We start from the raw sequence: 21361 nt of genomic DNA, 5'->3' as shown, positions 1-21361 counted from the left end.
TATTTGAACGATAATAAGGATGCTTCCATTTACGTGTATATATATGTTTCCTAAAACATTTTGGTAGTAAAAAGCAAAATATACATGTGTGAGGGTGGGTAATTAATAAGAAGAAGAAGGCAAATGTGGAAACAAAAGTAATAAGTAATCAATTTAGGCCCACTTAGCCAAAAGTGACATACAGCCGGCACCGAAAAGGAGCGAAGCGTTGGCTCCAAGCTGAAGCTTTCGGTTGGCTTGCATCCTGGGGTTCATGAAATCAACTGAGAGAAGATCGACTAAAGCCATGTAAATGAGTATTCCAGCTGATGCTGCATTTAAAATGCCCTCTACAGCTAGGGCAGTTGGGCTATTTTCGTTGTAACTGCTCGATATTCCAATGCCTATTGCTATTCCAACTGGTGTTGTGAGAGAGAAAAATATTGCCATGATTACCACTGCTTTACACTTGAATTTTGCCTACACCAACGCCCGACATATATATAGTCAAGTCCAAATCCTAAATCTTTACAAATTACTATAAAATTTTGAACATAAAGCATTTTACGTAATGAGTATGTCATATGATCAAGTAAACTCCATTTGTTAGATTCGAAAAGTCATTTTGTGTTGGCTCTAGATATTGATAGCTCAGGCATATTAAACTTTAGTCCCACTATTTATCATATGATAAATAATAAATGGAAGAGTATATCACGTCAATTCAGTCACATAATATACCCATTAAATAAAGAGTGATTTGCGTGTAGGTCCTAATAGGTAGATTTATTATCTAATAGGGTCCTATGATAATTAATGGTATTTTTTATCAAATACTATTAAAAAAACTTTACTAATTATGAGTTTTAGTGACAGTTTAAAAAAATCTTCACAAAAAATGTCATTAATTTTTAACTTTCAGTGATAATTTGAAAAATTCGTCACAGAAAAATGATACTAATTGTAAGTTTTAGCGACAATTTATAAAAATTGTGACAAAAAAGTCACTACTTGTCAATTTTTAAGCATGCAAAAAATCGTCTCAAAAAATTATTTTTATTGATGATTTTACTAGGACTTATTTTTAGTAGAACTTGATAGGAATTAAATCAAACTATTAGGACCCATTGGTAGTTTACCTTATAATAAAAATAAATAATAAATAACTAATGTTTAAATAAAAGTTTATTAAATTTTATTGTCACTGGACAGAAAGGAAGTGAAGTTAATGAAAGCTAAATTTTAGAATTTTATTACAAGAAGAGACATTCTCAATAGGAGAGACTTTTTTGTATTATTTTAGTTATTAGATGGAGTAAGTAATATGATTTAGTATTTTGTTTCATTTTTTTGTGACTAATTACATTTACGGCTCATTTGAGAATTAGTTATTTTAATGATTTTTTACAAAAAAAAAAAAATATGTAGAAAAATAAATACAGTAATGTGACCATTTATAATAATTTTTTGATTTTTTTAACTATTTTAGCCTATTGACAAACTAGTCCCGAGAAAGCCTTTAAAATTGATCAAATCAACTTCGAAACTAAAAAGTATACGTGCTTTTCTATATATTTTGAGTAATGATATATAAATTAAAAATTCATATATAATTTCTGTGCATAATAATGTGGCTCGATATAGACCATTTACTTTAAAACAAAACTCACAAATATTTATCAAAATGACATTATCATATTTTTTGTATTAGTTTTATATATGAATAGCATTTTTCATATATCTTTATTAGGCAAAAAAATTATTATTGAGAGCTTACCCTAAGGGTTCGTTTGTTTTAAGAGATGGAGGAAGGGATTGGATTGAGGTGGAGGTAAAACCTACTAATATTGTGTTTATTTAAAAATTTGGAAAGTGGATTCATAATACATTTGGATTAGGATGGGCCTTCAGCGTTGGGATTCATATTCAGAGTTGGGATGTTACCGGTCGTTTGGGGGATGTCCGACCAGTCATTCGGCTTAGTACAATTATTATTATTTTTTAATGGTGGGCAGCACAATTCGAACTTAAATATTTAATCAATTCTGTTTTTTGTTTAAGTAAAAACCATGATTTTTATTTGTTTTATTATTTTATATTTATTTCATATAAAAATAATTTAACAATTTCTATACTAACAACTATTATCAAAATAAGTATAATTAATTCTTTCACTATCAATTTTTTCTATCCTACCTCTAAAAACAATTACAAAGGAAATTTATAAATGATATTAATAGACTTTAAAGTGACACACTTGCATTATTAACAACTTCACCAAATTAAAGTGTATTCTTCTAATAACGAAAGGATTAATATAATAATTTGAGAAATTTTACTATACACATCCCTTAAAAGGAGTGTACTATATACATCACTAGTTATACTATTATCTTCTTTAATTATGAAGATATTTTAGTTATGACTTATGAAATCTTTGATTATATCCTATGTAGTATTTATTTATAATTTCTTTTTATATTATTATAACTCAAAAAATATAAAATTATATTATTTTATTCTTTAATTATAAAGATATGTACATAGTCATGCCCTAATAATTTTCCACTGAACCACCGCCGCAAGAGTTATATTTTTAAATTTATATGTGTTGGAAAATTTATCAAATTTTCTACTAATTCTGTTTGTGTACTTAATAACAAACAGAATATAAAAGAAATAAAATAAATGAGAGAAAATTGTTTAACAATCTTAAGACAGATTCGTCATTTCCTCGGTATTTTCAGAATATGGATGTCTATCTCTCAGGATGAAATGATCAACAACAAACAAATGCAGCACTACAATTTATTTGTTCTACGAACACACTTAGTGTATATACTCTTTCTCACAGAAAAATAATGAAATAAATGCAGCAAAATGCAAAGATGATTTGCAGCAAAAGATGGACGAAAATTGGAGTAAAAATCCAAATGTGGGATTGCCTATTTATATAGGTGAAGTGATGGCTTGGTGGCTGCTCAATTTGAATCCGACAGGTAGCAATGGTACATGCCATTAGAAAAGTTGGCCTTAGCTTTGATGATGACCTTAAGAAAATTGTTGCACTACTTCCATGCCCACATCGTGATTGTCCTAACGGCCTTCCCCTTAAAAGCCTTGTTTGAAAGAGCGGATTTTTCAGGACGAATTTTGAAGTGGGTAGTGGAGTTAAGGCAGTTCGACATTAAGTTTCAACCAAGAACCGCAATAAAGGCCCAAGCTTTGGTAGACTTTGTAGCCGAGTTCACGCTAAGAAGTCATCATGTTTACCTGATCGACTTGACCGGGACAACCGAAAGAATGGGGGAAAGTGGCACAGGAATTGCACAGCCCCCAAAGCAGGACGCCCAATGGCATAGCAAGCCATTCAGGCCTAAAGAGAGGGAAGAAGGAACATACCACAACACTGCCAGGGAGGACTCACCTAGAAGTAGAGTCTTGAAACAGACAGATAGTGAGGATCAAAGCCTAACGGCAGACATAAACCTGGATGAAGGCATCAGCAACGCCCCTGATCCCAAGACATCATTAGACCCATCCACTTGCTAGAAGCTATTCATCGGAGAGATGTGGAAACTCTTTAGAGCATCCAACAGGCACGGCGCAGGACTGGGCATAGTCCTCATCTCACCAGATGGCCTAACAATTGAACAGACAGTCAACCTTGGCTTCCCAGCATCCAACAACGAGGCAGAGTATGAGGCATTGTTAGCAGGTTTGAAATCAGCACTTCGCATGAAGGCCACAGAACTGATGGTGTATAGTGACTCCCAACTGGTAATCAACCAGATTTTGGGCGACTACGAGGCAAAGGATGATAGGATGGCTACGTACCAAGACTTGGTCAGAAAGGAGATCATGAAGTTTGAAGTAGTTCGGATATAGCAAATCGGTCGAAAGGAAAATAGTAAAGCATATGAGCTGGCTGGTTTTGCGTCAATGGCAGATACATTTATCCCACACCCATTGCTAATTGACTTCTTACCTAAACTAAGTATTGAAGAACCCAAAGCAGCCGAAGCATGTTGTGCCGAACTAGGCCCTTCCTAGATGGACCCCATCTTAGTATTTTTAAAAGATGACATCTTACCTAAAGAAAAGAAAGAAGCCAACAAAATTCAAGCAAAGTCACAGCGATTTTGGCTCTCCCCATCACTAGCATTATACAAAAAGTCCTTCACAGGACCTTACTTGAAATGTGTTTATCCCAGCAAGGTCGATGCGTTTTTGTTCGAAATACATGAAGTGTTTGTAGAAGCCACCAAGGGGGGAGGTCACTAGCTTATTGAGCAATTTTACAAGGATATTGGTGGCCATACATGTAAGCAGATTTGGAGAAATATGTCAAGAAGTGCGAAAAATGTCAAAAGTTTGCACACCAAATACATTAACCAACCAGAGAGCTTCTACCATTGACCAGCCCGTGGCCCTTTGCAATGTGGGGCTTGGATATAGTTGGACCACTCTCAACTGCGCCTGGTAACAAAAAGTTCTTTCTCCCAGCAACGTACTATTTTACAAAATGGGTGGAGGCAAAAACACTCACATCTATAAAAAAAAGACGTCAAGAAATTCATCTGGCAGAATATCATAACCCGGATCGGCATACCTAAGGCTTTAATATCTAACAACAACACTCAGTTTGATGGCAAAATCTTTAGGGAATTTTGCGAAAAATACAAGATAGAATTCTATAACTCTACACCAGTGTACGCCCAAGTTAATGGCCAGGTTGAGGCTTCCAACAAGGTAGTCTTAGACGGTCTGAAGAAGAGGTTGGAAAGAGTAAAAGGCAAGTGGGCTGAGGAACTTCCCCATGTTTTATGGGGTTACTGTACTACACCTCGGCGATCAACTGGAGAAATACCCTTTTCATTGGCCTATGGCATGGAGGTAGTAATCCCACTGGAAGTGGGTTTCCCCACTATTAGAAGCAAGAATTGTGATCCAAACTTGAATGGTGAAGCCATAGCCCTCAAACTCGACCTTGCAGAAGAAAGAAGAGAAAGGGCATTAGTGCACATTGCCTCTTATCAACAAGAATTGTCTAGAAAATATAACAAAACAGTGCACCCAAGACAATTTAAGATTGAAGATTGGGTACTACGCAAAGTAATGGGTAACACTTTAGAACCAGGAGATAACAAGTTAGGGCCTAACTAGGAAGGACCATACAAAGTGATCAGTCTAGCAGGAAAATATGCATATCACTTAGAAGATATGGACAGCAAGGCTGTTCCCAGACCATGGAACACGGCCAACCTCAAACTATTTTAATTTTAGCCTTTTCTTAAAAACACTTGTAATTTCTCTATTTCAATAAAACAAGTAGACTTTTTTCTAGCAAAATTCCTTTCCAAGTTTGTAAAAATGGCTCGTACTTGATGCCGACTGGGGGCAACCAAGAAGGTTGGCAGGTTTGGCCAACAAGTTTTTCTTCTTCAGCCGAGATAAGGATCCAAGCTCAAGAAAGTTGGTAGGTTTGACCAACATTTTAGCTTGTCTCTAAAGCCGAGATAAGGATCTAGGCTTAGGGAAGTTGGCAGGTTTGACTAACAAGTTTTTCTTCTTCAACCGAGATAAGGATCTAGACTAAAGAATGTTGGCAAGTTTGACCAACAATTTTCTTTTTTCAGCCGAGATAAGGATCTAGGCTGAAGAAGGTTGGTAGGTTTGACCAACAAGTTTTTCTTTTTCAGCCGAGATGAGAATCTAGGCTGAAGAAGATTGGCAGGTTTGACTAACACTTTTCTTTCTCCAATCGAGATAAGGATCTAGGCTGAAGAAGGTTGGCAAGTTTGACCAACACTTTTCTTTCTCCAGTCGAGATAATGATGTAGGTTGAAGAAGATTGGCAGGTTTAACCAACACTTTTCTTTCTTCAGCCGAGATAAGAATTTAGGCTGAAGAAGACTGGCAGGTTTGACTAACACTTTTTCTTTCTTTAGTTGAGATAAGGATCTAGGCTAAAAAAGACTGGCAGGTTTGACCAACACTTATCTAGATCCTGAAGTTGTTGTCCGGCCGAGATACTTATCTCGGCCTTAAAAAAAGGGGTGGGCAGGATAAGGGAAGGCCGAGCTAAATTAGGCCAGATAGGCTTTTAAAAAGTTAGTAGACTAAAGGGAAAAGGGAAAAGGTACAATGGCAGAACAAAAAGATGTCAAAAAGCAAACAAAACTTTCATTCATTAGAAATCCATTACAGGAGGAGGGGCTTGTAGCCCGGTTACATTTTTCGTTGAAAGTGAAGAATAAAAGAAAATTAGGCAAAAAGATCGTCCAAATCAGCATCTAGATCAACCAGGGCTTTGCTACTCGGTAGGCCGGTTTCGGTGGGTACTTCATGGACTAGGTCGGTTACAGGCACCCCCTTAACCGAACTTGGCACCGGTTGGCTGAAAGGATCCACCTGAGCTGGCAAAAGAGGCTGGAGACCGGGGTTAGTGTTCTCAGGAGGGGCATTATTCGATTCAGGGGATTCTTCCTCCTTCCCCTCTTGAAGAAACTTTTGTTGGACCGCATTGGCATAGTCCGTCATATAGCTTGGAATGAAGTGAGAGGGAGGGTTCTGAAAGATCTTGGTGTGTGGCCCCTAACCGAGCTTAACAATAGCAGCTTTCCACCCGCATTTAAATAAGATATTTTTGGCAGCTTCACACTGCAAGATGTAGGTTGCCTTCCCTTATTTGAAGCCTCAGTTTTCAGCATCTTCCATTTTTTTCTGCAGCTCGGTGATCTCGGCAATCTTCTTTCTTTCCAACTTTGCCAGTTCACAAAGGTAGCGGTCCTTTCTCTCGGCTAGAGCTTTTTGTTTGTTGGTTTCCACAACGTTGACTAGTTCGGTCAGACGCTTGTTTTTGGATTCCAGCTCAGCCAACTTTAGCTGGGCCTCCTTCAGTTCAGCCGCCCTGGCTTTTGCATTAGCCATGCTCGACCAAGCGGTCTTGCGGAGTTCAAGCACACGCTTGTGGGCCACGTGGTTTTTCTGCAAGGCCTGCGGATAGGAGAGGAAGAGGTTAGGCTAAACCGAGCAAATAGATGGTTAATATGGAAACACCTATGTGGGAGAACTTACAAGCACCATCGATTGGGTTGCCGAGCGAATAGCTTTGAGCTTGGTTAGGTGGTCATGATGCTCGATGTCTAGTGGTAGACAGACACTCTTAGAGAGGTTGAAGGCGAGCATGTGGTCCTTGTCTGCAACCACTGAATCCGTAGTGGTTACAGCATGGTTCTTGTAAGTCATTGAGGGTGCCCATTCTGATGGGCTTACTCGGCTGGAGCATGCGGGCTTTATGCTTGGCAGGGCAGGTTCAGGAAACGCGGTGTCCTCCTTATCTACTAGGCGTTACGGTTCGGTCGATGAGGTATGTGCACGCTTGCTCGACTGAGATGTGGTGGCCCTAGTAGTTGGAAGGGCAACCACTGTTTCACGCGATTAACCAGATGGCTCTAGCTCGGTTTGCACTTCGCCAGAGGTCTGCTTGGTGATAAGTGCTCGCACGGCCCTCCTTTTTGCCATTTCTTATTCTTCTGTAAGGGGAATTAGGTTGATTTGGGGAAGAGTGGGATCGGGCTCATGGGAAGGCTCAATGAAGAAGTAGTTACTTTCGTTTTCCTTTTGCCGCTATAACGGTAGATCGGTTGTACGTTGAGTAGCTCAGTCCAATCGCGATGCTGATATCGTAATGTGGCTCGGAGTGCCTTCTAGTTGGCGTAAGCGTAGTTGGACTTAAGCTGGTTCAAATCTGCACAAGGGACAATCACGAGGGTTAGCATGGTGGTTGTTGAAATAGCAAAGAAAACTAAACCAGATTGCTCTTATCAGCTATTCCTTTATTCCAGTTTATGTTATAGCCTGGTATTTGGGCTTCTTGGTCTTCAAAATTTCCTGACACCTAGATAAAGTCATCGTCGTTTAAGTCTTTGTTTGGTGTCTTCTTGAGTATTTTTTCTCGGCCTCTCCTGACTCTAAGGTAATAAACCCAGCCATCGTCATTCTGGCCGAGCGAGTATTGATGGAACAACTCAGCTAAACCGAGGTTAAGACTAAGGCGATGATTTAGCTCGACAATCCTATTGATTATCCTATAAGTATTGATTGACAATTGAGTGGTGCAAAGCCTAGTTTGTCTAAGGAACTTACAGATTAGTGGTTGGACAGGGACTCGATGTCCCCCCTCAACGATGGACACCACGGTGAAAAGGACGAAGCCTGATTTTTCCCATGGTGTGGTATCTAGCTCGGCTAAAGAAAGGTGGACATCGTTTGGAATATGGTAATCTCTTCAAAATTCGGCCATGGCTCTCGGGGAGTCCACCAGAAACCGGTATTTTGCCATTTTTACTTAAAAAACAAAAATGGCCATTTTAAAGTGTTCACGGTGGCCTAGCTTGACGCTGTTGTGGCTTTGGTTGGCTCGGTTGAGCAAAGTCGCCTAGGGGAAAAGTTCAAAGGTGTACCTGACCAACCTAGTCAAGTTTGCAAAGTGGAAATAGAAAGAGGGTTATGCCCAAGTGTTAAACCGGGCTAAATAACAAATTATATTAAGATTAGCTCGGCAGCAGTTAAGCACGTGCTAGCCTTTATTCGGCTAAAGGAACAATCGGGAAGCGAAACAAGTTTTGGGAACCGGGTTAAATTCAGTTCGGTCAAGGGGTAGGAACAGCGTTGTAGCTCGGTTTGTTGAGTAAGGGATTTCTAGTTCAGTCGGAGGCGGGCCTTAACTCATAAACCGGTTCTTACCCCGGTCGCAGTATGATTTTGGATCAAGAGCATAGTTCTAGATTGGTTCTTAGTCCCAAGTCAGTGTGTTTCTAGGTATGCTCATGGAGTTTCAATGTTCTCGATGTTGGTTTAAGTTTTGGGGTATAAACACACATATCTGGTGTCCAGACACCATTCTTTGGAAGTAAACAAGGGTATAACAATAGAAAAAAAAAAAAAAAAAGACATGAGGAACTTACAAATTAAAGGCGTGAAGATAGAATCCAATAAACGAGCCGCTAGGATTGGGATGAGCAAACCAGGCGATTTAGGTACTGGGATGGAGACTTGGCAATAGCAAGTGAGGATTTGGGGTTAAAAAATGTGAGAGGTTTTTCAGAGAGAAGATGAACAGTGACAATGGATATTTGAAGATGAAAGGAATAAGTGTAAAATGGAGGTAAAAAGGCGGGACTGTTCAAATTTTGAAGTTATGTTTGACGGCTGTCACAGCGGTAGGGGCAATGAAGAGGCGCCACGTGTCCCAGTAAGGACGTGGTGTCAGCAACGTGGAAAAGTGGGCTATACTACGTCAAGGATGTGGTAACCGAGTGGATTTTTTAGCTCGGCTAGCCGAGGGACTTCACCTCGGGCGATATTCTAGCGCATCTTGAAGATTATAAATCCCAAGCATGCTATGCAGATGGAATTAAGGGTCAATTAAAAGGGTAATTTATGTGATTAAATTGGGCCGCGCTAAGTCCATTGGGCCGAGCTTTGAGGTTTTTGGCCCGCGTCTGGATAGCTCGATCTTGGATTGTTTACACACCGAGCTCGCCAATAGAAGGAAACTAGGGCTTTGACCTAGCTATGCAATGCTGAAGCTTGTAGTAGGCCGGGGTGCTAGAAGGAAGACGGACTGAGCTAAAGGTAGCTCCGTAGGACACAATCTTGCAGAAAGGTTTACTTCGGTGTTGCCTAAAGCATTGAAGAAGTGTTGGCTCAGTTGAGTTTGATACAAGCCGAGGTAAAGGAGTTGAACCCTTCTCGTTTGATTGGCAGTAAATATGGTGGTACCAGGATAGGCATTATCCTTAGGAGTGTGATTCCTAAGAGGACTCTGTTGAGGAGGACTGGAGTCCTATTAGGATTATGCTAGGCGGAATCTACAAAAACTCATAGTGGGACCTATGTACAAGTATCACAATTTCTACTCTCGAATACAAAGAGCTTTTGTCTATTGTCTATTTGCTGACTTAGGCATCAGAAAAGTTTCCGGCGCACACCTGCCAGCTAGCTTACATTTGTGTTTTCAGGTAACAAAGCGACGGCGTTTGAAGGAGTGCAAATTTAATCAATAGGATTATACGAGAAGATTATTTCGGTGCTCATACAATAAATATATGACTTTTTTATATTGTCCATGATACACTAGTTACACGCAACACTTTCTTTTCGATTTTACTCGAAGTTAATTATAAAATTTTATATGAAATACTTTTGTAATAATTTATTTAAATTTTTGTTAATATTAATTCAAAAATTATTATTATCTTCTTATTGTTGGTTATGGAAAAAAGAAATTAAAGTTGGGAAGGCTCTGTTTTAGCCAAAAAGCCAAAAAGTTACTAAATTAGCCAATTAGCCAATTAGTCATACCAAAAAGTCAACAATTACGGCTTCTCTCTACTTTTTGCACAACTTTTCGTGATTAGTCAAAAAGTCATCCCAAACATACAAGTTTTTTTTACCTACCTTTTTAGTCAATTAGCCAAAAAGTTACTAAATTAGCCTGTTCCCAAACGAGGCCAAGTGTCCCTTCTGATTTAGTTTCCTGACTCCGCCACTGCTTGTTAGGTTCATTTTAAGACCAATTTCGATAATCGGAATCATTCACTTTTTACGACTTGTTAAAAATAATATTCATGTAAAAAAATTAAAATGATTAGATATCGGTAACTATATATTTGAAGAGTAATGCTATATGTACCAATTTGTACACTAAATAGTGTACCAATTGATGATGTAACATAATTTAAGATATTTTTAATATTTGTAATTTGTATAATAAGTAGGATTAATAATAATATCATAATTAGTGTTGGTACACTAGTTAGTACACTAATTGATGCATGTAGCACTATCTATATTTTAATTATATTTATTTTTAAAAAAATAGACGATAAATATAATTTTAATAATTGAGATAAATTTTTTGTAATACAAATTTGATATAGCTATCAAAGTCCAATTATCTTCATTTTTTCTATAAATATTTTACTCAATGAATCTTAAATAATAAACGATTCAAACCACCGAAATTGGTTAAAAAATGGATCTATTAAATCTAAATACCCTCTTAAATTAAAATAGTCAAGAACTCAAACTTTTTTTATAAAAAAAAATTACATGAACATTATACCTGAATGAAAGCTAAAAATGATAAAAGAATTAAATAATAAATAATATAAGAGATACGCATAGTAATACCTGAGCAATGCATCCACCGAGACCCATGCCCTCAAAGAATTGATGGAAGGTAAGAGCCGCCACAAGAGCCTTTATCGTCTTCACATCTTCCGAAGTACCCAATGATATTCCAATAATCACCGAGTGGACCACAATTCCCAATTCCAAAACCTTATTTAAAAATCACCCACAAACATATCATTACCAACCATCCATTGCTGTTGGGTAATTCTATTTACACATTTTTACTTATTTTAGTATATATTATTTATTCAGTTTACATTATATATAAATTAAAATTTTTAATTTTATCTCAATACATATTAATAATTTTTAGATAATACTAAACTACCATCTTCTTCTCCAACAAATTCTAACACTAACCATTGCCGACAACCATCACCTCCCACTTGCATCGATCCTTTCTCAGCCCCTCTCAACTTTCCACGGTTGTCGCTGCCCCTCCCTTGCCTTCTCTTCCTCCTGCCACTACTTCCTCCTCTAGGAGATTGAAACCTAGATGATGAAATGAGGTTTTTTTAAGCAAAGAGATGGGAAATTTTTAAGGGTGGGTGCCCCTCTCTATAATCTGTACCAAACAGAAAAAGAAGCTTACGATTTTATCTTCATATCTAAATTTCAATAACCCTTTGGGTGTGTGAGTTTGTATGTACTCAGCACTCTGTACTATGTATCTATATATATATATATATATGCATAGCTCTGTGTGGTTTTGAGTTGGGTTGTGTTGGGTTGGGTTAGATTGGGGTTGGGTTCGGTTCATCAAATTAATCTAGATCCTTTAGAGTGATTCAACCCTTCTGCTGCATCATCATCATCATCATCATCAACCACATAACAACCAACTATACTATCTTCTTTGTAAGAGGCTGTGATGATAGGTTTTTCTGGGTTTTCAAATCAGGCCTTGAGATTTGGATCCGTTTCATGGCGGGCAACTCGGAAGGCCATTGAGAGAGAGAATAAGGGGGGAGAGACTAGATCTAGTTTTCTCTCTCTCACCAGGCAACCATTGTTGCAGCCATGGTGAAGTTTAACTCCATTATCAACCTGATATCAGAGCAGATTTGAGCCTCACTCTCTTCTTTACCAGAAATTTTATGATTCTTTTGCACAATTTTTAGGATGATTGTTTAAAAGTGACAGTTTTACAGTTTTAATTAAGAAAATTGAAGTTAATTGAAGCCTCTGTAGCAAATTAATAACAATTTTTTATTTTTCCCTTGAATATTTTGTGGAAGTTTAATGGCTATACTATGTGCCTGTTTGAAATTTTGACATTGACAATTAAAAGGATATGAAGATTTTGCAGAATATACATATATCTATGAAGGTGGTGATGATAGGAAGGGAGGGAGGTGACTATCGGTGATCGGCAATGGCAAAGGTTAGGGTTGAGTTAGGAGGGAGGAAGAAAGGGAGGGGTGTGTTGGTAATTTGATTGAAGTATAGAAATGTAATAAAAAAATTTAGAGAGAAGATGTATACTGAGTTAATCAAGTGTGTGGAAATAGAATTTCACATTGCTATTCACATCATCACAAATTAAAATTTCTCATCACAGAAATCTAAGCCAAACATCTACCAAACCACTTTTCATTTAACTGCTAACAAATCATAATAACAATATGAAAAATTGCAATTCGATAGTCTTCTCACAAAATATTTATAAATTTATATAAAAATAATAATTATTTAAATTATTTAAATTGAAAAAATTTATTACTGATTTGTAATATTTTTGTTTCAAAAACACATGAATGCAATTTTTCCATGAAAATACATGCCATTTGCAAACTCAATTGTCTTTGCAAACAAATTGGCATTATTTTTCTCTCTTTTTTATATGTTAATTATACAAAAATTCTTTATTATTAATGAATATCACTTTACTCCTTAATTTATAAATCTATGCATTTAGATTTGTTCAATTATGAAAATATATTACTTTTGCTCTAAACCACCTTAAAAAAGAATATATTTGCACAACTTTAATAATTAAATGAGTCAATAGGTATGAATTCATAAATAAATAAAGTAAAGTTGATATTCGCTATAAATGAGTCCAAGTATATTATTCAGACTTTCTTCTTCTTTTTTTCAATAAGGAGAAGAATGTTTACTGTCTTTATTAAGCAAATTTAATAATTAACTATTTATAAAAATCTAAAAATACAAGTAAAAACAAACAACCAAAAAAGACAAAATAATCAATAATAACCTACTATGATTGAATCCTGATCTCTCAATTGAGAGTGGTCTACCGAGTAGCCCAATTGGTTCATGGCATTCCCTTTGTTGAGGTAAGATACGGTGAAATTTAAATTTTAGAATCCCCTTAATAATAATTAAATGATTAATTATACCATTAGTTAATTCAATTAAAATTACATTGGGGTAATTTCCAAAAGTGACATGATCTACCCTACAAGAGTCACCAACATGACAACAATTAAAAAAAATTGAAAATGCCATCATCCATTATGACCGAATAAATATTTACATAAAAATGTTATAATACAAATAAAAAAGCATATATAATTCACATATTCAATGATATAACTATATGAAGGTGTTGTTTGGAAATTAAGTATTTTAATTTTTTTTTTTTAATGTTTGGTAGTGGTAGCGATAGAACGAATATGGAGGGAGAGGTGGTGGCATGATGGTGGGGTGATGATGCGGTGGTGGCAATGGTAATGGTGGCGGCGACAATAGTAGTGTAACGACATTAATAAAATTTTAATCTAAAAAATATAATCTATCTTTTAAAAGTAAAAAATATTTTTTATCTAAATAGACTTATTTTTTATTAATTATAAAAATTATTTTCTATTTATTTTTATTTTTTATTACACCACACAGTAGAATATATATATACATATATGTTTTCTTTTCGAGTTTGGAGATACTGCTGCGCGGGGTGTGCAACAGTATCTGTTGTGCGCAGAAATGAGCCAATTTCAGGACCCATTTTGATAATCCGAACTGTTCACATTTTAGAGTACATCAAGTAGAATATACCTGCAAAAAATCAAGTTAATTGGATATCGTTTACCTATTCATCTACTTACATTTGTATTCATTTTAATATTTTAAATCACAATTATTATTTATTTTTGTAGATAGAAATGTGAGTGAATGAATAAGTAAACGATATCTAATTAATTTAATTTTTTACAAACATATTCTACTTGGTATATTCTAAAATGTGAATGGTTCGAATTATTAAAATAGGCTCCGAAATAGGTCCATTTCGACGCACAATAAATGCTGCAGCAGCGGCTCCAAATCCTTTTTTTCCTACCCAACCGACATAGCGTAAAACTAGTGAACAATAAGAAACGTATTTAACAGCATCTATAATCCCTAGAGAAACAGAATCTAAAATTATGGATATAAATACATGTAGATAATAATTTATCTAAATAAATTTGAATAATTTGGACAAGACTTCGTAAATGTCATATTGTTAAAAAGATATATATATATATATAAATGTAATAGTATGCATATTTGAATGGAAAATGTTTGGGATTATAATTTTTGTAGTAATAATGGTTCAAAACTGTCAATACGACGTCATTTTAGTATCTTTTGTATTCAAAATGATGTCGCTTTGATAATTTTAAACCATTATAATCACAAAAATTATGATATTTTAGCATTGTTGTATTTCGATATGGTAAGAATAAAAATAGTGAAGGTACGAAATAAATTAAAATGAGCAATGCTAGGTATCATGAAAAGTCTTTTATGAAAATGGTCATGAAAGATTTGTGACCTTTGGATTACACTTACAATAAAGTATCACACACTAATCAAGGTAATCTAAAGGTTACAAATTTTTCATGATCCTTTTCATGACAAAATTTTCATGATCTCTAACATTTCTCAATTAAAATAAGTATGGTACCTGAGATATGACACGGTGTCGAATAAGTTCAGCGACACCCGAGTCGTGTGACGAAAGCACGGCGGCTGATCCATGAGCATGGCCGTGAGTGGCGTGAGTGTGAACATGAAGAGCGCCGCCGCCGCCGTGATCTCCACCTCCATCCTCAACATTGACAGTAGTACTTCCGGCCTTGGCATGACCATCATCATCATCGACCTTCCCCTTAAAATACGACGTCGCAAACGTATCAATCATCAGAGTTACGATCGCTGCCATCATCGCCACGAATCCGGTGAACGGAAACTGCCAAGCTTCTCCGGTGAGACACGGCGAGGTCAGGTGGTCGAAGGCGTCGGGAAGGACGTGGATGAAGCCGGTGGCCAGAATCACACCAGCGGCGAACGCCTTGATGATGAAGAACACGTCCTTTTCCGGACGGAGCGCCGGTACGGACCTGCCGAGTACCGGAAGACAGACTCCGATCGCTCCGGCGACGAGAATCGAAGCTATGGCCGCAAATTTGTACCTGAATGCTTGACTCTTGTTTCCACCGTTGATCGTTCCGGCGTCGCAAGTGCAGTCCCCGAGAGCTGTAGTGGGAAGAACTAGAACTGCGAAGAGGGAGAGAACGAAGATTGAAGTGATGTTCATTGTTGAATTATAAAATTGATTGATACCAGAGAAGAGTGACAGAGTACTGTTACTCTTAGAGAGAGAGAGAGAGAGAGAGAGAGAGAGATTTAAATGGAATTGAAAAGCTATACGTATGGACAATTAGTGGAGGAATAATGAGGTCATTTGATTTATAACAATGCTACGTACCTTAACAAAATATAATTCTCATAACTCTACTCATTGGTCCAGGAAAATAAAAAATAAAAATATATGATTAATTTTTATCATTTTGAAAGTTATGAAGTCCTCACCTTTGAGGTCCCAAATATTTTTATTTGATTTATGGGAGAATCCCATTGCAGCTAAACAAGTTAATTAAAATAGTATAAATTATATTGACACTCCTGAAGTTTTGTCTAATTACATTGCACCCTTGATATTTTGGAAATTATATTTTTACTCTTGTAATTATTAATCTCATTTCATAAACTCCATACTTATATAAAATGTAACAACTCCTAATATAAAAACAAAGAAAATTACATTTAAAAAAAAAGTAAGTAAAAGAAAAGGAAAAAAAAAAGCAGAGGAAGTAAAGCAAAGTAAGAAAAGAGAGAGTGTATGAGTTCACTATTTTCATTCTGTTTAAATAATTATAATAACAAGGGATGGTGTAATTTTTCAAATGTTAGGGGGTGACATATATTAAACTCAAATCTCAGATGGTGTAAGTGTAATTTACCTATTAAAATATTATGGATTTGATTTTTTTAAGTTGTCATTTCAATTTGAAACAGTGTATGGGTTTGATAGGTCCATTTTGAAACTGATTTTGGTAATTCAAACCTTTTATTTTTTTTTCATTGAGTACAATATTTATGTAAAAAATCAAGATGATTAGATGTCGGTAGTTATATATTTGAATCATATTTATTTTTTAAAAAATAGACGACAAATATAATTTTAAGAATGACCATTTATTTTTTATAATACAAATTTGATTCAAACATATAGCTATTGATATCCGATTATTTTAATTTTTTGCCTCAGTATTCTATTCAATGAGTCATAAAAAATGAATTATTCGAATCATCGAAACGGGACTTGTGATGGGTTTTACAGGCCTCTCAAGTTCTCTTATATGGAGATTTCAATATAAAAGAAACTTAACCCAAATATTATTTTCAAACTTTGTTTTTCTTAATTAATTTCATTTTCCAAACTTAGTGCAAATCTACACTACATATGAGAGATTTGCCCTCTAACAAAGGGTGGCAAAATTCCTCAACCCAATTGCATTTGTTTTAATTCGATTTTAATTTAAATGATTTGAGATAATGTTAATTGAATAGGGTAAAATATAGTGATAAGTAATTAAAATTATCAATTCATAGTAAAGTATTAAATTATATCATTAAAATAATTGAGTTTAAAAATAAATAGTCGCATGCAAAACCCCCGATTTGTTGCCTTTTGTCTTTTTGACTGAATTTCTCTTAAATTTAAATTTAAATTTAAATTTGATTGCTCGTGCGGCTCATCACGAATTCCCCCTGCCTGTTTTAATTGGAAGTGGTTCTATATCTAAGGAATCCCTTGAAGAGATAGGAAAGCTGGCATCTTACCTAGACTGTAGGCTCAAGAGATCCACATCTTTTGGATCAAACAATTCCATTTCTCTCGTGTTCCAATTATTTAAATTCTTCATTTTGTAATATTCTCCATATATATTATTTATAAAAAAATTGAATCAAGCATATAATTGTATTTTTTTCTTTTTATCGCATTTATGATAAAAAAAAAAGATAAACAATTGTGTTTTTACATTTTTTTAAAGAGACAAACGAGATAAAATAAAATGTTATGATTATCAAATCGATTTTTTTTTAAATGATATATACTAACATCTCTACAAAATGAATAATTTTAATCATCAGAACAGGACGTTAGTGTGCCCCATAAACTTGAACAACCATTTGTTTCTTTTCTGTTATTTATTGAACTTTTATAGTTGTCACTATAATTCTTCTGATGTAATTTTTTTAAATGGTAAATATCCTCATGTTGATTGAAAAAAAAAAAAAAAAAAAAAAATCTTTGGACATGATGGATATTTTTTAATTAATTTTGTGGGTTATGGGGATAAATAATGCCTAGAGATTATAGGCTGGTTAGTAATACATATAACATTTAATGAGATAATATATATTATGAGAGTATTTGTATTATAATTGATTATACTATGATATAACTTGGGATAAAATGAAAAACCATTTTTTACCATTTTATTGATGTAGTTAATCCATGATATTGGATCCGATTCGATAGACAACTTTTGGGTTACACAATTCCTCCCAAATGGAATATCCTAATACTATGACCAAAAAAACAAAAAGGGCAAAAAAAAAAAAAAAAAAAGCACTGAATGTGATAATATTTTTTTAATTCCTCAAACCCTTTTAATCATGTACGAGCACGAAATAATTCTTCTCGTATAATCTTGTTGATTCAAGTGTGCGCTCCTCCAAACGTCGTCGCTTTACTTCCTGAAAACACAAACATAAGTTAGCAGGCAGGTGTGTGCCGGAAACCCCTCCGATGCTTAAGTCAGCAAATAGACAATAGACAATAGACCATAGACAAAAGCTCTGTGTATTTAGGAGTCAAAATTGTGATACTTGTATATAGGTCCTGCTATGAGCTTTTATAGATTCTATGTGTCACAATCCTAGTAAAACTCTTTATTCCTCAATGTAGAGTCCTCCTAGGAATCACATCTCTAAGAGATAATGCTTATCCCTTAACACTCTTCTCACTGCTTTAACCAAGTGAAATGGTTTTACCTCGGTAGTATGACAAAACGACCGAGCTAACATCGCCATGCATAAGCGGTAGATTCAACCGAGCTTCACCTAGCTCAGTTCCTCTCTTTGGCTTCCTGTACCTCGGTTCGGCATATTTCAACTGGGATATCTTAGTTATTTATGACCGAGCTAACTAGGCCCAATGGCGAAGTCCATTCTACTCTGCCCGCAGCTCGGCTCGCTTCTACCTAGTCTTAGCTCGGCCCAGATTTACACATTTTACCCTCTCAATTACCCCTTAATGCCATCTGCAAAGCATGATTTGGGATTATACTTCTCCAGCCGAGCTAAAAATATTCAAGCCAACCGAGCTCACCTTCCACCGGGCTACCAATGAGTCCGGTCCATAAACGTCTTTTCAATTGTTCTGCGCGTCTGAATCGTTTTCTATTCTCTTGGATAGCTGTCACAGCCGTCTTCATACTCCGCAAATTTTGAATAGTCCTGTCCTTTCTATGCCTTATACGAAAACCCTAGCTTTTGAACCAGGCACTCTATTGTTCACCTTCTCTCTCTTGCCCTCTGAGCCTCCATTTTCACAACCATAACGCCTGCAAAACTCATGTTCTAGCTTGGCATCTTCTCCGTTTTGACCTTCATCCTTTTATCTTAAAACTGTAAGTCCCTCAATCCTTCGCTTTTTTTGTTTATTTCATGAGTATGTATAGTATAGACACATATATATACATATATTTTCCAAAATATATTTCCATAGCTTTGCACAAGTGGGTAAGGACAATGAAAACTCAAAATACACATCCCTAGGCCATAATCACCTTAGCTGAATCCTTCATGAATCTTGAATGCGATCCTTTTGATCGAAAATAACACCATGACCGAACTAAGAGCCAGTTTGTGATAGGTGCGTACTTGACCGAACTAGCAAACCTTACCTGATAACCGAGCTAAAAAACTCATGCTTTGATCGAGCTAAGATCCTCAATGCTCAATAACCGGGCTAAAAACTCGCGCAATGACCGAGCTAAGGGTTACAACCCACTTAGCCGATCTAGAGTTTATATTTATTTATCCTTTTGTTTAGCCCGGTTCAGCTATCTGGACATAACACTTTTTATCTTCACTTTGCAGACTTTGACTAGGTTGGCCAGGCACACCTTTGCACGCTCAACCGAGATTTTCAACGTCATCTCACCACCGAGATAGGCTACTGTGCTAACTTATAAACAAATTAAGCAAAATGGGTAAATACCAGTTCTTAGTAAACTCCCCTGGGGCCATCGCCAAATTCCACAAGGATTACAACATCCCTGACGATGTCCATCTCTCACTAGCCGAACCAAATACCACATCCTGGGGAAAATCGGGCTTTGTGCCCTTTACTGTAATATCCATTATAGAAGCCGGTCTACGATTTCCCGTACAATCTCTCCTTTGTGAATTCCTGAGGCAGACAAGACTCTGCCCCACCCAACTTTCCACAAATTCATATAGAATAATAAACGGCATCGTCGAACTAAACTGCCGGCTTGGCCTCAACCTCGGTTTTGGCCGAGCTATTCCATCAGTACTCACTCGACCAAAATGAAGACGGCTGGGTGTATTATTTAAGAATAAGAAGACGCCGAGAGAAAATAATTAAAAATACACCGGACAAAGACGTGAATGATGATGACTTTTTCTAAGTTTCTGGCAATTTTGAAGACCAGGAAGCCCAGATACCGGGCTACGGTATTAACTGGAATAAAGGAACAGCCAGTATGAATACCTTGACTTAGTTTGTCCTTTTTTACTCTTGCTATTTATAAGCTTTACATCGCGCTAACCGTTGTCTTTCTCCATATGCAGACCTGAACCAGCTAAAGTCACAATACCAATACCCCAACTTAGACGCTCTCCGCATCGCGCTTCGATACCGTGATCGAGGTTGGGCCGAGCTACTCAACTTCAAACCAACCTACAGATATAGCGAAAGGAGGAAGACCAGGGTGACAGACTTTCTTCTTGAGCCATCACCTGAACCAAATCCCATACTTCCTCAAATCAAGCTGATCCCGTTAATAGAGGAACAAGAGATGGCAAAGAAAAGAGCCGTGTGAGCGCTCATCACCGAGCAAACCATTGGTGAAGCTCAAGCCGGGCTAGAGCCAATCGGCCAGCCGCATGATACCGTGGTGGCCCTTCCAACTGCAAGGCCCTCCACATCTCAGCCGAGCAAATGTGCACGAACTGCTTTACCCTAGCCGCAACACTTGGTTGATGAGGACGTCGTGCTTCCAGACACCTCAATGCCGAGCCCCTGTAGACACCCCATTTTTGACCGACCTTAAGACTCAGACGTCATTGATTGAGCGCTTGGTGATTGCACATGTTGTGCTTGTTTCGAGGTTTCAGAGTTTTGGCTGAGAGCCTTGCCTTCGGGCCTCTGAACTCTTTGTGCTTCAGCTCGATTTGCGGACCAAGCCTTGTTTTCCTTGCCTGAGGGAAGGAGAGGTCTTGTAGACCACTCTTTTGTGGTCGTAGACCACTTTTCCCATTTGGAGACTAGTTTTCTATTTTCGGAGCCTTCGGCCGCGCGCCTTGTCTCGAGACGCTTAACGTTTTCCGTTTGACGTGGTTTTTGAACCACACCCTGTTTCCTTGGCCTAGAGGGCCATTGTGGTTTGGAAGACCACTTTTGTGGTCGTAAACCACTTTTGGTGCTCGACAGCTAGTTTTCGAGGCTCCCGACTACGCGCCTTGCCTCCCGAACTTTCGTCTTGCATCCGTTTTGGTTTGTTTTTGGTACAAACCTTGTTTTCCTTGTTTGGAAGGTGGTATAAGGGTGGGAGACCAGTTCTTCCCC

General features: G+C 36.8%; 1 protein-coding gene across 1 annotated transcript; it reads right to left on the bottom strand.

Annotated features, from left to right (window-relative positions):
• LOC114323986 (zinc transporter 3) lies at positions 1–15834 on the bottom strand. Its single transcript, XM_082899841.1, has 3 exons — positions 15098–15834; positions 11182–11331; positions 1–459 (listed from the first exon to the last, which is right to left on the bottom strand). The coding sequence occupies exons 1-3, from the start codon at positions 15728–15730 to the stop codon at positions 154–156; spliced, it is 1089 nt and encodes a 362-aa protein (XP_082755967.1). The 5' UTR covers positions 15731–15834; the 3' UTR covers positions 1–153.
• Positions 15835–21361: the final 5527 nt, after the last annotated feature.

The sequence above is a fragment of the Camellia sinensis genome, chromosome 12 (assembly GCF_055761805.1).
Source record: "Camellia sinensis isolate YWXY chromosome 12, ASM5576180v1, whole genome shotgun sequence".
Lineage (NCBI taxonomy): Eukaryota > Viridiplantae > Streptophyta > Magnoliopsida > Ericales > Theaceae > Camellia > Camellia sinensis.
The sequence above is the reverse complement of the archived record's forward strand: the minus strand, read 5'-3'. Positions and strand labels throughout refer to the sequence as shown.